The 14,556-nt window shown below is 42.6% G+C and overlaps 1 protein-coding gene across 1 annotated transcript in view; it reads left to right on the top strand.

Annotated features, from left to right (window-relative positions):
• Positions 1–14,556, top strand: part of LOC122544377 (uncharacterized) — an 83,687-nt gene that overhangs the window by 30,598 nt on the left and 38,533 nt on the right. The window contains exons 3-5 of the mRNA XM_087982841.1: positions 7,254–7,361; positions 11,002–11,120; positions 12,227–12,285. Coding sequence (XP_087838967.1) covers positions 7,254–7,361; positions 11,002–11,120; positions 12,227–12,285 — 286 coding nt within the window. The remainder of the gene's footprint in view (positions 1–7,253; positions 7,362–11,001; positions 11,121–12,226; positions 12,286–14,556) is intronic.

Raw genomic sequence — 14,556 nt, 5'->3', positions numbered from 1 at the left:
CAGCACTTCTAATATATCTGTTTTTGATGTTCTGCCTTCATGAGTGCTGGAATTTTCTAATAATGTTCTAATAAAATATAGAACTGCAGTGGGTTCTGTCAGACAGGCTACATACTCACCCTGGGCAGTGAGCAGGGAACAGCCCTGATTATATCTACCTAATAGTGCCACCTAATGGCACTTTTTCATTTGATGCACCATTTTAACTTATAGGACAGTCAACCAATAACAAATATACAGCAACTCACTCAGTTAGGCTTAGGGAAATGCAAATTTTATTTTGATGAACAAAGCTTCCATCGTTGGAATAAAAGGGGAAGGCAATAGAAGATTGGCTGCTATAAGTCAGATCACAACTTGCTTTCTAAAACACTGTAGAAGTTCCTTTTATTTAAATCAGCAGCTTCCGAAGTTTCTGTCTTCTTTCACAAAAGTGAATTTTGTTCCATCCAGAGGTACACATGCATGCAGCCAGGCCCCCATTGATCTCATTTTTCACATTTGCCTTCAATGACAGACGATTAAGCAATTTACCCTCTATATTTCATCATGTGCTCAATAAAGTAGTTTGTCCAAAATATTTCCTGTTTAACCTCCATTGTCCACTTTTCCTTTGTTGTTAAGTTTTCCTATTTTGTAAGATGTTTCTGCAGCTGCCAGTTCTGCTGAGATCAGCTTGAAGTAGACATCCTGCCCCGAACATATCTTTGAGCAGTAGTTATAGTGACTGGAACCAGGTGGAACATGTTGCCTACGAGGTTCTGGATTGGAGTTGTTAACCTGGGCCAATCAGGATTCGGAGATGCTGGTGTTGGACTGGGGTGTACAAAGTTAAAAATCACACAACACCAGGTTATAGTCCAACAGGTTTAATTGGAAGCACACTAGCTTTCGGAGCAACGCTCCTTCATCAGGTGATCTGATGAAGGAGCGTCGCTCCGAAAGCTAGTGTGCTTCCAATTAAACCTGTTGGACTATAGCCTGGTGTTGTGTGATTTTTAACCTTGGGCCAGTCAGAAAAGCCTTGGCTGACCAATCTAACAAAGACACCTCCATCGAGCTGTTCAGGGAGAGGTGGGCACCGCAGGGAGTGGAGTGCATTATTTCCCCCTCCAACTCTATTTTGATTTAGTCCCTACCCTCCTCCCCTTCACTGTTTTGATCACACAGCATTGCCCTTTGATGTGAAGGGCAGTGCTTGTCACTGGCCACTCGGGTGTTTCCTATCTTCCTGGTGGTGGAAATTGAATAAAGATTAGTGCACCTTGTGACTCTCACTGTGTCTCACACCTGCACACACACACACACCATGGGGCTGGGGAAAAAATAAGCACTTCCAAAGTTAGGTGGTAGTGTGGGGGTTATTATTTAAAAAAGATAAACAGAAGTTAAGGGCACTAAGAAAAAAAGAAAAAAAAAGTCTAACAAAGACACCTCCCTCGAGCTGTTCAGGGTGAAGTGGGCACCGCAGGGAGTGGAGTGTTTTATTTCCCCCTCCAATAGTATTCGGATTTAATCCCTGTCCTCCCCTTCACTTTTTTGATTGTGCAGCATTGCCCTTTGATGAGAAGGGCATTGCTTGTCACTGGTCACTCCAGTGTAAAAATGTTCTAACAAAGACACCTAAACAGGGGAGTTAGAATCTGCTCAGAAAAAAATAACAAAGACACTAGAATTTCCTCAGTTGATGATTGACTTTGAGTTGGCTGGCCACAGCCAGTGTACTGTGCACTAAAAATATACATATAACCAAGAGATTGAAAAAAACCCAAGACAAAACAAAATAAAATAACCAAAAGATTAGAATCTCTTCAGTTGAGATCTGACTCTGAGCTGGGTGGTCACAGTCAGTATACTGTGCCCTAGTAAATAAAGGGTAACTTGGTGATGGGAACTGGCTTCTGTGCAGTTATTTCACTAATCTACAGGACCAAGTGGCAAATAATTGATTGTGAGCAAGTCTTTGGCATAAGCCAGCAGAGGTGGTAGAGGCAGGCACAGTAGATTCATTTAAAGTGCGTCTGGACAGATACATGAGTAGGTTGGGAGCAGAGGGATACAGATGCTCAGGAATTGACCAACAGGTTTAGACAGAGGATTTGGATCGGCTCAGGCTTGGAGGGCTGAAGGGCCTGTTCCTGGGCTGTAAATTTTCCTTGTTCTTTGTTCATTCAGAAATCTAATAACAGCAGAAAAGTAGCTATTCTTGAATCTATTCATCTGTGTACGCAAGAGGGGAAAGATATAAAAGAGACCTAAGGGCCAACTTTTTGACGCAGAGGGTGGTATGTGTATGGAATGAGCTGCCAGAGGATGTGGTGGAGGCTGGTACAATTGCAACATTTAAGAGGCATTTGGATGGGTATATGAATAGTAAGGGTTTGGAGGGATATGGGCCAGGTGCTGGCAGGTGGGACTAGATTGGGTTGGGATATCTGGTCGGCATGGACGGGTTGGGTCGAAGGGTCTGTTTCCATGCTGTACATCTCTATGACTCTATGACACATGTTGACAAGAATACTTCACAATATAGGAAGATAACAAATAATTTTAGTTTAGGAATGATTGATTACATTAACACTGGGTAAGAGACATTGTTATCTCCTGAGAGATTGTAAGTAACTCTATATTACTCGGCTGTACATTGTGGAACTAACAAACAACAAACTGGAACAACTGACCAGGTTCTCCCAGAGAGTGAGCAGGTGGACCTATTCCAAACTGAATCAACCTTTCCAGGCCGACTGCTTTATGCAGCATCCTTCATAACCATGCAATCTCCCATCATCAGGTTTTGTTTTCATTATCAAGTGTCACAACATTATCAATTCTATCCAATTTCACCTGCATTACCCATTTTATCCTCCATCTCCACATTGTCTTCAATTATTAAATTACATTTCCAATATCCATCCTGTCCTACACTCAATGATCTTACCTACTCTGTTGAATTGTGTTATGGATGTTTGTTTCTATTATCCTTTTAGTCCACCATTATCTAATTTTGTCTCTATTTCCTTGTTTGAACTCCAAAATACAGAGTAGCCTCATTGCCAATTCTATCTAGTTTTGACCTAAATTATTGAGTTTGAACTTGATTATCCAGCTGTCATAGAAACATTGGAACATGAATAGGCTATTCAGCCCGTTAAGCCTGTTCTGTTATTTAATACGATCATGGATGATTGGACACTTTAATGTCTTCAATGTCCTTCAATCACCAGTTTGATTCAAATCTCCAAACTGCCCTGTATTCGCAAGCTTGTCTCCCATTATTCATTTTGCTGCCCATTATCATTTACTGTCTCTACTACATACTCGATTAGGGCGGCATGGTGGCACAGTGGTTAGCACTGCTGCCTCACAGCGCCAGAGACCCCGGTTCAATTCCTGCCTCAGGCAGCTGTCTGGGTGGCGTTTGCACATTGTCTGCGTGGGTTTGCTCCGGTTTCCTCCCACGGTCCAAAGATGTGCAGGTTAGGTGAATTGGCCATGCTAAACTGCCTGTAGTGCTAGGTGTAGAGGAATGGGTCTGGGTGGGTTGCTCTTCGGAGGGTAGGTGTGGACTTGTTGGGCCGAAGGGCCTGTTTCCACACTGTAAGTAATCTAATCTATAATCCACTTTTTCCTCCATTTTACAGCTTGACTTTAAGTATACAGTTTACTTCACTATCCATGGGGTTCTCCATTATCTACATTTCCTTCAATATGCAGTTTGCTGCCCATAATCCAGTTTTTCCTCATTCATGTATCTTGCCCATTATTATCCAGTTTTAGAGGCATACAGTCATAGAGATGTGCAGCATGGACCAACTTGTCCATTCCAACCAGATATCCCAACCGAATCTAATCCCACCTGCAAGTACCTGGCCCATATCCCTCTGAACCCTTCCTATTCATGTACTCATTAAGATGCCTTTTAAATGTTGCAACTGTACCAGCCTCCACCACTTCCTCTGGCAGCTCATTCCATACATGTACCACCCTCTGCGTGAAAAAGTTGCCCCTTAGGTCCCTTTTATATCTTTCCCCCCTCATCCTAAACCTCTAGTTCTGGACTCCCCAGCCCAGGGACAAGACTTTGTCTATTTATCCTGCCCATGCCCTTCATGATTTTATAAGCCTCTATAAGATCACCCCTCATCCACCGATGCTCCTGAGAAAACAGCCCCAGCCTGTTCAGCCTCTCCCTATAGCTCAAATCCTCCAACCCTGGTGACATCCTTGTAAATCTTTTCTGAACCCTTTCAGGTTTTACAATACATTTCCGATAGGAAGGAGACCAGATTTGCATGCAATATTCCAACCATGGCCTAACCAATGTCCTGTATAGCCGCAACATGACCTCCCAACTCTGATATTCAATACTCTGATCAATAAAGGAAAGCATACCAAACGCCTTCTTCACTATCCTATCTACCTGCGACTCCACTTTCAAGGAGCTATGAACCTGCACTCCAAGGTCTCTTTGTTCAGCAACACTCCCTAGGACCTTACCATTAAGTGTATACGTCCTGCTAAGATTTGCTTTCCCAAAATGCAGCACCTCGCATTTATCTGAATTAAACTCCATCTGCCGCTTCTCAGCCCATTGGCCCATCTGGTCCAAATCCTGTTGTAATCTGAGGTAACCCTCTTCGCTGTCCACTACATCTCCAATTTTGGTGTCATCTGCAAACTTACTAAATATACCTCTTATGCTCGCATCCAAATCATTTATGTAAATGACAAAAAGTCGAAGACCCAGCACCGATCCTTGTGGCACTCCACTGGTCACAGGCCTCCAGTCTGAAAAACAACCCACCACCACCACCTTTGAGCCAGTTCTATATCAAATGGTGAGTTCTCCCTGTATTCCATGAGATCTAACCTTGCTAACCAGTCTCCCATGGGGAACCTTGTCAAACTCCTTACTGAACTGAAAATGTATTGCTGGAAAAGTGCAGCAGGTCAGGCAGCATCCGAGGAGCAGGAGAATTGACATTTCAGGCATGAGCCCTTCTTCAGGAAAGAGCTCATGCCCGAAACGTCGATTCTCCTACACCTTGGATGCTGCCTGACCTGCTGCGTTTTTCCAGCAACACATTTTCAGCTCTGATCTCCAGCATCTGCAGTCCTCACTTTCTTCTCGAAGAAAACACCTTACTGAAGTCCATATAGATCACATATACCACTATGCCCTCATCAATCCTCTTTGTTACTTCTTCAAAAAATTTAATCAACTTTGTGAGACATGATTTCCCACGCACAAAGCCATGTTAATCCCTAATCAGTCCTTGGCTTTCCAAATACATGTGCATCCTGTCCCTCAGGATTCCCTCCAACAACTTGCCCACCACCGACATTAGGCTCACTGGTCTATAATCCCCTGGTTTGTCCTTACCACCTTTCTTAAACAGTGGTACACGTTTGCCAACCTCCAGTCTTCTGGTACCTCATCTGTGACTATCGATGATACAAATATCTCAGTAAGAGGCCCAGCAATCACTTCTCTAGCTTCCCACAGAGTTCTTGGGTACACCTGATCAGGTCCTGGGGATTTATCCACTCTTATGTGTTTCAAGACACCCAGCACTTCCTCCTCTGTAATATGGACATTTTTCAAGATGTCACCATCTATTTCCTTACATATCTTCCATGTTCTTTTCCACAGTAAGCACTGTTGCAAAATACTCGTTTAGCATCTCCCCCATCTCCTGCGGTTCCACACAAAGGCCGCCTTGCTGATCTTTGAGGGGCCCTATTCTCTGCCTAGTTACCCTTTTGACCTTAATGTATTTGTAAAAATCCTTTGTTTCTCCTTAACTCTATTTGCCAAAGCTATCTCATGTCCCCGTTTTGCCCTCCTGATTTCCCTCTTAAGTATACTCCTACTGCCTTTATACTCTTCTAAGGATTCACACCATCTATCCTGTCTATGCCTGACATATGCTTCCTTCTTTGTCTTAGCAAATTCTCAATTTCTTTCGTCATCCAGCATTCCCTCTACTACCAGCCTTTCCTTTCACCATAACAGGAATATACTTTCTCTGGATTCTCGTTATCTCATTTCTGAAGGCTTCCCATTTTCCAGCCGTCCCTTTACCTGCGAACATCTGCCTCCAATCAGCTTTTGAAAGTTCTTGCCTAATACCATCAAAATTGGCCTTTCTCCAATATAGAACTTCAACTTTTAGATCTGGTCTATCCTTTTCCATCACTATTTTAAATCTAATAGAATTATGGTCACTGGCCCCAAAGTGCTCCCCCACTGACACCTCAGTCACCTGCCCTGCCTTATTTCCCAAGAGTAGGTCAAGTTTTGCACCTCCTCTAGTAGGTACATCCACATACTGAATCAGAACATTTTTTTGTACACACTTAATAAATTCCTCTCCATCTAAACCTTAAACACTATGGCAGTCCCAGTCTATGTTTGGGACCATAACCTCCCTATTATTCTTAAAGATAACCGAGATCTCCTTACAAATTTGCTTCTCAATTTCCCTCTGACTATTAGGGGATCTATAATACTATCCCAATAAGGTGATCATCTCTTTCTTGTTTCTCAATTCCACCCAAATGACTTCCCTGGATGTATTTCTGGGAATATCCTCCCTCAGTAAGGCTGTAATGCTATCCCTTATCAAAAACGCCAGTCCCCCTCCTCTCTTGCCTTCCTTTCTATCCTTCCTGTAACATTTGTATCCTGGAACATTAAGCTGCCAGTCCTGCCCATCCCTGAGCCATGTTTCTGTAATTGCCATGATATCCCAGTCCCATGTTCCTAACCATGCCCTGAGTTCATCTGCCTTCCCTGTTAGGCCTCTTGCATTGAAATCAATGCAGTTTAATTTATCAGTCCTACCTTGTTCTCTGCTTTGTCCCTGCCTGCCTTGACTGTTTGACTCACCTTCGTTCTCAACTGTACCAGTCCCAGATTGATCTCTTTCCTCACTATCTCCCTGGGTCCCACCCACCCCAGTTTTGCTCAGTTTGACCTGTATTATCCATTTTGTCTTCCATTATCTAATACCCTCCAATACCAAACAGCAGGTCAACAACCATAGATTCAACCAAGTTCATAGATGTACAGCAAAGTGATTATGTAAAAGAGAATGAGGATGTCCATCGAATAAGGACTCAATGCGATTATGTTCCAACAACAGAGAGAGACAGAAATCAGAAAATTTTAATAATTAAATGCTCTTGTATGATGATCCTTGTCAATAACCATGCGATATTTGAAAATACTATAATTATCTCTGATGAAGTAACACATTCATGCCAGAATGGAGGCACCTGGAACGGAAAAAGCTGTGACTGCAAGGAGAACTTCAGTGGACAGTCTTGTGAATTTGTAGCAGATACCATCAAAGTTGGTGAGTTAAATTTTAAAAGTTTACTCTTTGATGCTATTTCTTTTGTGTTTGCTCCATTTCCCTCGATAATCTTACCTGACAACATCCATCTCAGCCTTCACAATATCTACCACCGACTGCAGGGATATATTTCAGATTTTGACTGCCCTGTGTGTGAAGATATGCCTCATGATTTTGCCGCTGGACATTCTGGCTCATATTGGAAGATTATGCCCCCTTTTATTCCAATTGCCCCAGTAGAGGAAATAGTTTCTCTAGAAATACTCCAAAACCCTTTTGACTTTCAAACACCTCAGTCAGAGTATTCTTTAATTGTCCAAAGAACACAAGCTAAGGTTGTGAAACCAAATCCCATCATTTCAGCTGCAAAATCCAATGTCACTCTGATGAATTTGCATTGCATCTGCACCAAGATGAATATTATTCTGTTGTAGCACTGCCTATGATTAATCACAGTACACTAGGCCGGCTCGAACTCAAATTTCAAACAAATCAATGTGTCCCCTGCCGTGTTTGTATTCCAGCAGCCTCTGCTCATAGCTTTCTTAGTCATAGAGTCAGAGTTTTACCATGAGGAAAGAGGTCCTTTAGTCCATTGTTTCTGCCCTAGTTATCAAGTACTTATCTAAATCTGTCTCCTTTAACATCACTTGACACATAGCCTTCTATGCTACAATGCTTTGAGTGATCATCTAAATACTTCTGAAATGTTGGCTAGTTCCCACTTCTAACACCCACTCAGGCAGTGAGTTCCAGATGCACACTGCTGTCAGGGTGAAAAGCTCTTCCATATATCCCCTCTAAATCTCCTGCTCGTCACCTTAAATCCATGTCCCTGATTGTTGATTCCCATCTACTCTATCTATGTCCCCCAGTCTTGTACACCTCAATCAGATTGTGGGCACAGTGGTTAGCACTGCTGCCTCACAGCGCCAGAAACCCGGATTCAATTCCCGCCTAAACGACTGACTGTGTGGAGTTTGCACATTCTCCCCGTGTCTGCGTGGGTTTCCTCCGGGTGCTCCGGTTTCCTCCCACAGTCCAAAAATGTGCAGGTTATGTGAATTGGCCATGCGAAATTGCCCGTAGTGTTAGACAAAGGGGTAAATGTAGGGGAATGAGTCTGGGTGGGTGGTGGGTCGGTGTGGACTTGTTGGGCCGAAGGGCCTGTTTCCACACTGTAAGTAATCTAATCTAATCTAAAAGATTCACTTCCTCAGCTTTCTCTGCTCTAAGGAAAACAGTCTGTAAGGCAAGCCTTTGTAGGCTCTCTTCCACAGCTGAAACACTCTAGGTGTAGCAGCATTCTGGTGAATCTCCTTTGCACCCTCTCCAGTACAGCCACATCTTTCCTAAAGTGTAGCAATTAGAGCTGGACACAGCAATCCAGCTGTAGCTGAACTAACATTATGTGCAGCTCCATCATGACCTCCTTGCTCTGTATTCAGTGCCCCAACTAATAAAGCTAACTAATTATCCCAACTTAATGATGCTGTTCCAAATTCCTTTAACAATCCCCATAAACACCCCTTAGAAAAAAAAAGGTAAAATCAAACACAGGTTCTTAGAGGAGAGGGAGAGATGGCAGAGAGATTCAGCATGGAACACTTTCTTCCATGGAGCTGTTTCTTGGACCAGCAGCCTCACTGACTGCCTACTTTTAGTGAACAGCCAGACTACTGAAAAAACCAAACCAGAGAAAAGCTGAGCTGGGAGAATGGGCCACTCCTCTTTCATTGTACAAGTATTTTTTTTAAACTTGAAAGTCCTTTGCCTGAGGCAGTATTTGTTAGATATAATCAAATTGACCCTAAAACCTTTCAAACGTAGACTTTTCGGAATCACTGCTCTTACGACTCTCTGAAAAAAAACCAAGGACAGTGGAACCTTGCAGCATCATCACACCCTCACCTACACATCGAGTCACCTACACAATAAACTCAATCAAACCTGTCAGATATGATTTTCCTCTGACATTGTTCAGTGAGATCCTTGCTCCCTCCTTGGGCTCTGAATGCACTCCCCAAAGGATCTACCAATCTCACCATATTCCCACATGGAAAAGCTGTCCTCAAGTGAGATGCACTCTGGGGCTGACTGCCTGCTTCTTGAAAAGAAGAAGAACTGTGTGTGCTGCAGCTCTGAAACAAAAATAGAAAGTGCTGGAGAATCTCAACACATTTGGCAGTGGCATGTTGTTGGGGACAGAAAAGAACTATGCAGTGGGTGACTCATTCGTAGCGGTCTAATTTAAAGAAAAATGAATCATGCCACACAAGCCTTGAGTTATTGATGTTTATTCGTGACCTCGCGGGGAGAGACAAGTCGACCCAATGGTCACAAGTCACTCCGACGAGATTCAGAGAGTTGTATGATTATACAGGTTACAATCATTTAACAATTAGCAAACTGTTAACTATAGTATAATGAGTAAATAGGCGCTTTGCCCAGTCACTAGCCTCAGTCACGTAGTGTCTGGATAGTGCTAGTTAGTAGCTGATAAGCAAGCGTTAGTATGACAATAGATTCTTGTAAAGGAAGAGCATTCCCATGCTGGGAAAGAGCTCACTATTGAATGTTAGTACAGCTGCAAGGTCAACCATCTCACTGAGCCTCACAAACAGACACTAATATGAGATTTAAAATGGATTCCAGGTTTGTAGTATGTGACAAGATGGCTGCTTTGGTTATAACAAATCTCCCACACATGTATACTAGAAAAATATTTTTAATATCTTACATATTTTTAGAAGTTATATCCCTCATTGAGTCCTAAGTCCCACTGTTGTCTGCTCTCCCAGTCTGCTTCAAACTGATTCTGGCTGCTGCTAATATCCCTCTCCCACCTCCCAGTTCTTTTCTCTTCCTGAGGGTTAGATGCACAGTCACTTTAATTATAAGTAGCATTTTCTCAAGTAGGTTTTATTGCTTACTGCTGAATGATACTCATGGTAAAGTCCCAATCTGTCCCAAGGTATTTGTCTACACTTACAATTTGTCAGGTGAGTGCCCTGTATTTGTCACACATCTTGCTAGGATCATCTTCCTCTTCCATTATTTCAGACTTGGGTGGCATGATGGCTCAGTGGTGAGCACTGCTTCCTCACAGCACCAGGGACCCGGGTTCAATTCCAGCCTCGGGCGATTGTCTGTGTGGAGTTTGCACATTCTCCCTGTGTCTGAGTGGGTTTCCTCCAGGTCCTCCAGTTTCCTCTCACAATCCAAAGATGTGCAGGTTATGTGAATTGGCCATGCTACATTGCACATAGTGTTCAGGGATGTGTAGATTAGGTGCATTAGTCAGGGGTAAATATAGAGGAATGGGTTTGGGTGAGTTACTCTTTGGAGGGTCAGTGTGGACTTGTTGGGCCGAAGGGTCTGTTTCCACACTGTAGTGATTCTATGATGACTTGATGTAATTATAGAGCTGAAATCCCCTATCTACAACAGATTTGCAAAAAAATTTAATCTTCAACGATGCATCCAATTCTTAAAGCAACTATGTAATCCATCTTCCAATCCACCAGTGCATTCCAAATCATTACAACTCCCTATATGAAAAAAATTCTCCTTATCACCCCTCTGAGGTAAGATTTTGCCTGAGGAATGATTAATGAAACTCTATTTTGATGTTTTACAGACACTGTTAAAGCCAATGTCGATGTTTCTGTCAGGATAATGAATCAGAATTATACAAAAGAGTTGAACAACACCAAATCCCCTGAGTTCAAACAATTTGAGAGGGGTTTCAAACAACAGGTTGGTAAGCAGGACTGCAAATTTTACTCCAGCAGTTCAACATTGCTACTTTGCTTTCATATTCATTGCCCCAATATATACGATCTCTGAGAACTTCACTTTTACAGCCATTTCTGTATAGATTCTCCCAGTCCTTATAACTATGTGTTTATCTCCTTTGAATTTGGTCTTTCAACAAGGTATATGAGTTTGTGCGAAGATTTGTAGCTCGGGTGCTCGTTGTTGTGGTTCTGTTCGCCGAGCTGGAAGTTTTTGTTGCAAACGTTTCGTCCCCTGGCTAGGCGACATCATCAGTGCTTGGGAGCCTCCTGCGAAGCGCTTCTTTGATGTTTCCTCCGGTGTTTATAGTAGTCTGTCCCTGCCGCAGGGACGAAACGTTTGCAACAAAAACTTCCAGCTCGGCGAACAGAACCACAACAAGGTATTTGACTTCAATGTTTCTCTCACTCGAATGCCTTTTCATAATTATCCATCTATCCATGAGCTTTTCTAAATCTTCTTGCAAACAGCTTTCATTCATTTTCCTGATTTTCTACTAATTTATATCATTTAGGTCTTGCTGAAAATAGATTATAAACTCCCAATCAACAACAAATAACTTATCCTTTTTCTCCAGCCATCTCTCCACTGACGAAGGTCTGATTGCTTGAATAATGCTGATTCTACTTTGGTTGAAATCTCTTATCCAGCTTTCTGAAAATCTACAGATGCAATATCCAATCCATGCCCTTGATTCATGCACCATTATTTCTTAAAAAGAAAATTATTTAATAACTGTAATGTGGATCAAGCCAAATTTAATGTGTTCACCACATGTAATTTACACTTCCCCAATGGTCAAATCCAGTATGGACTTGAAATTAATTCACAATTGCCTTGACTAGCACCTTTCCAGAACATTGGTCTTAAGATTTTTCTCTTTTAGTTCTTTGGCATAATGCCAGTCTCCAAACTTTCAATGTGATCAACACAGTTGTGAGCAGAGATTCAAGGGGGTGGGATGATGGGGAGATACCATTCTGATTAACTTAGTTAACTGGGTTCTTTTAATTAAGTTAAAAGTACATTTACAATCACAATCTTCTGTCATGTTTTCTCTTTTCAAGATGGATATAATTTATAAAGATCTAGAGGGATACGCAGGAGTGAAGATCACAAGCATAAGGTAATACTGATTCAGCCTGTAACTCACTAGGTTGCTTCAAAATACTCCTTACCATTGTATATTGTCATAACGGGTCTCAGGAAAGGAAAGAGCTGGTATACTCTTGAATCCTCACTTTCTTGGATGGAATCTTGCTGTGTCATCGGGGAGCTGACCTACCGGCTGTGAGCCAGTGAGAGACTTGTGCTGCCTATTTTCAGGAAAGCCCACTGTAACACAAGTTATTCAAAGCCAAATCAAGACTAGCCTTCCCCAGGGCTGGGTCTCATCTACCAAGTATAATGTGGTTAGAATGTATGGGAGAGGAGTGTATGAGTTGTAGCCAGCATGGGCAGAAGTTAGGGCTCGTTATGTCTGAAGTCCAGAACCACTACCGGTACGGAATGCTTTTATCCAGGTACCTCCCCCTGAACTTGAGAAGCTGCCAAATATGCCGCATGGTCACAAGCCCACCTATAGCTGTCTTTATACCAGTAGCTATCAGATAGAAACATAGAAATTAGGAGCAAGAGTAGGCCAGTCAGATCTCAAAGCCTGCTCTGCCATTCAAGATGATCATGACTGATCAACCAATTCAGTATCCTGTTTCCACTTCTCCCTATAGTCTTTGATCCCTTTAGCACTAAGAACCAGATCTAACTCCTTCTTGAAAACATTCAATATCTTGAGCTCAACTGCTTTTTGTGGCAGAGAATTCCACAGGTTCTCCATTTGCTGGACAAAGAAATTTCTCGTCATCTCCGTCCTAAATAACCTATCCCCTATCCTTAGACTTAATCCCTGATTCTTGAATTCATAGTCATCTGGAACATCCATCTTGTGTTCACTTAAGCTGGTCCAGTTACAGTTTTATATGTTTGGAAGAAAAATTGGCTTATCAGTGATAGGCAACATGGTTTTGTGCAGGGAAAGTCATGTCTTACAACTTAATAGAAGTATTTGAGGATGTGACAAATTTGATTGATGAGGGATATCATATACGTGGACTTCGGTAAGGCGTTTGATAAGGTTTCCCATGGTACTGATTTGTGCTGACCTGAAAATTTTCTAAGTGTCACTGGTTACTGATTTGTGCTGATGGAGAAAGTGAAGTCGCATGGGGGTCCAGGATGTACTAGCTGGATGGGTAGAAAACTAGCTGGGCACAGCAGACAGAGAATAATAGTGGAAGGGAGTTTCTCAAAATGGAGAACTGTGACCAGTGGTGTTCCACAGGGATCCGTGTTGGGACCACTGTTGTTTGTGATAGACATGAATGATCTGGAGGAAGGTATAGGTTGTCTGATTAGCAAGTTTGCAGATGACACCAAGATTAGTGGAGAAGCAGATAGTGAAAGGGACAGTCAGAGAATACAGCAGAATATAGATGGATTGGAGAGTTGGGGAGAGAAATGGCAGGTGGAGCTCAATCTGGGCAAATACGAGGTGATGCATTTTGGAAAATCCAATTCAGGAGTGAACTATATGGTAAATGGAAATGCCCGGGGGAAAATTGATGTACAGAGAGATCTGGGTGCTCAGGTCTATTGTATCCTGAAGGTGGCAACGCAGGTCAGTAGAGTGGTCAAGAAGGCACATGGCATGCTTTCCTTCATTGGCCAGGGTATTGAATACAAGAGTTGATCATGTGACAGTTGTACAGGACTTTGGTTTGGCCACATTTGGGATACTGCGTACAGTTCTGGTCGCCACATTACCAGAAGGATTTGAATGCTTTGGAGAGGGTGAGGAGGAGGTTCACCAGGATGTTGCCTGGTATGGAGGGTGCTACTTATGAAGAGAGGTTGACTGGATTAGGATTATTTTCATTAGAAAGACGGAGGTTGAGGGGGGACCTGATTGAAGTCTACAACATCATGAGAGGTATAGATAAGGTGGATAGCAAGAAGCTTTTTCCTAGAGTGCAGGACTCAGTTACCACGGGTCACACATGGAGAGTTCTTTAAGCAGAGGCTGGTGGGTACCTGGAACGCGTTGCCAGTGGAGATGGTGGCAGTGGGCACGATAGCATAATTTAAGATGTATCTAGACAGATACATGAATGGGCAGGAAGCAAAAGGATACAGATCCTTGGAAAATAGGTGACAGGTTTAAAAAGAAGATTTGATTCAGCACAGGCTTGGAGGGCCGAACGGCCTGTTACTGTGCTGTAATTTTCTTTGTTCATTGTTCTTTGTTCTATGAGATGCCCTCTCATTTTTCTGAACTAGTGTAAATATAATACTAACCAATCTCGTCTCTCTTCATACATGAGTCCTGCCATCCCAGAAA

Source organism: Chiloscyllium plagiosum, unplaced genomic scaffold, assembly GCF_037043375.1.
Source record: "Chiloscyllium plagiosum isolate Xiang-an unplaced genomic scaffold, Cpla_swu_hap1 HiC_scaffold_44, whole genome shotgun sequence".
Classification (NCBI taxonomy): domain Eukaryota; kingdom Metazoa; phylum Chordata; class Chondrichthyes; order Orectolobiformes; family Hemiscylliidae; genus Chiloscyllium; species Chiloscyllium plagiosum.
This window is presented reverse-complemented; position numbering and strand designations above follow the sequence as displayed.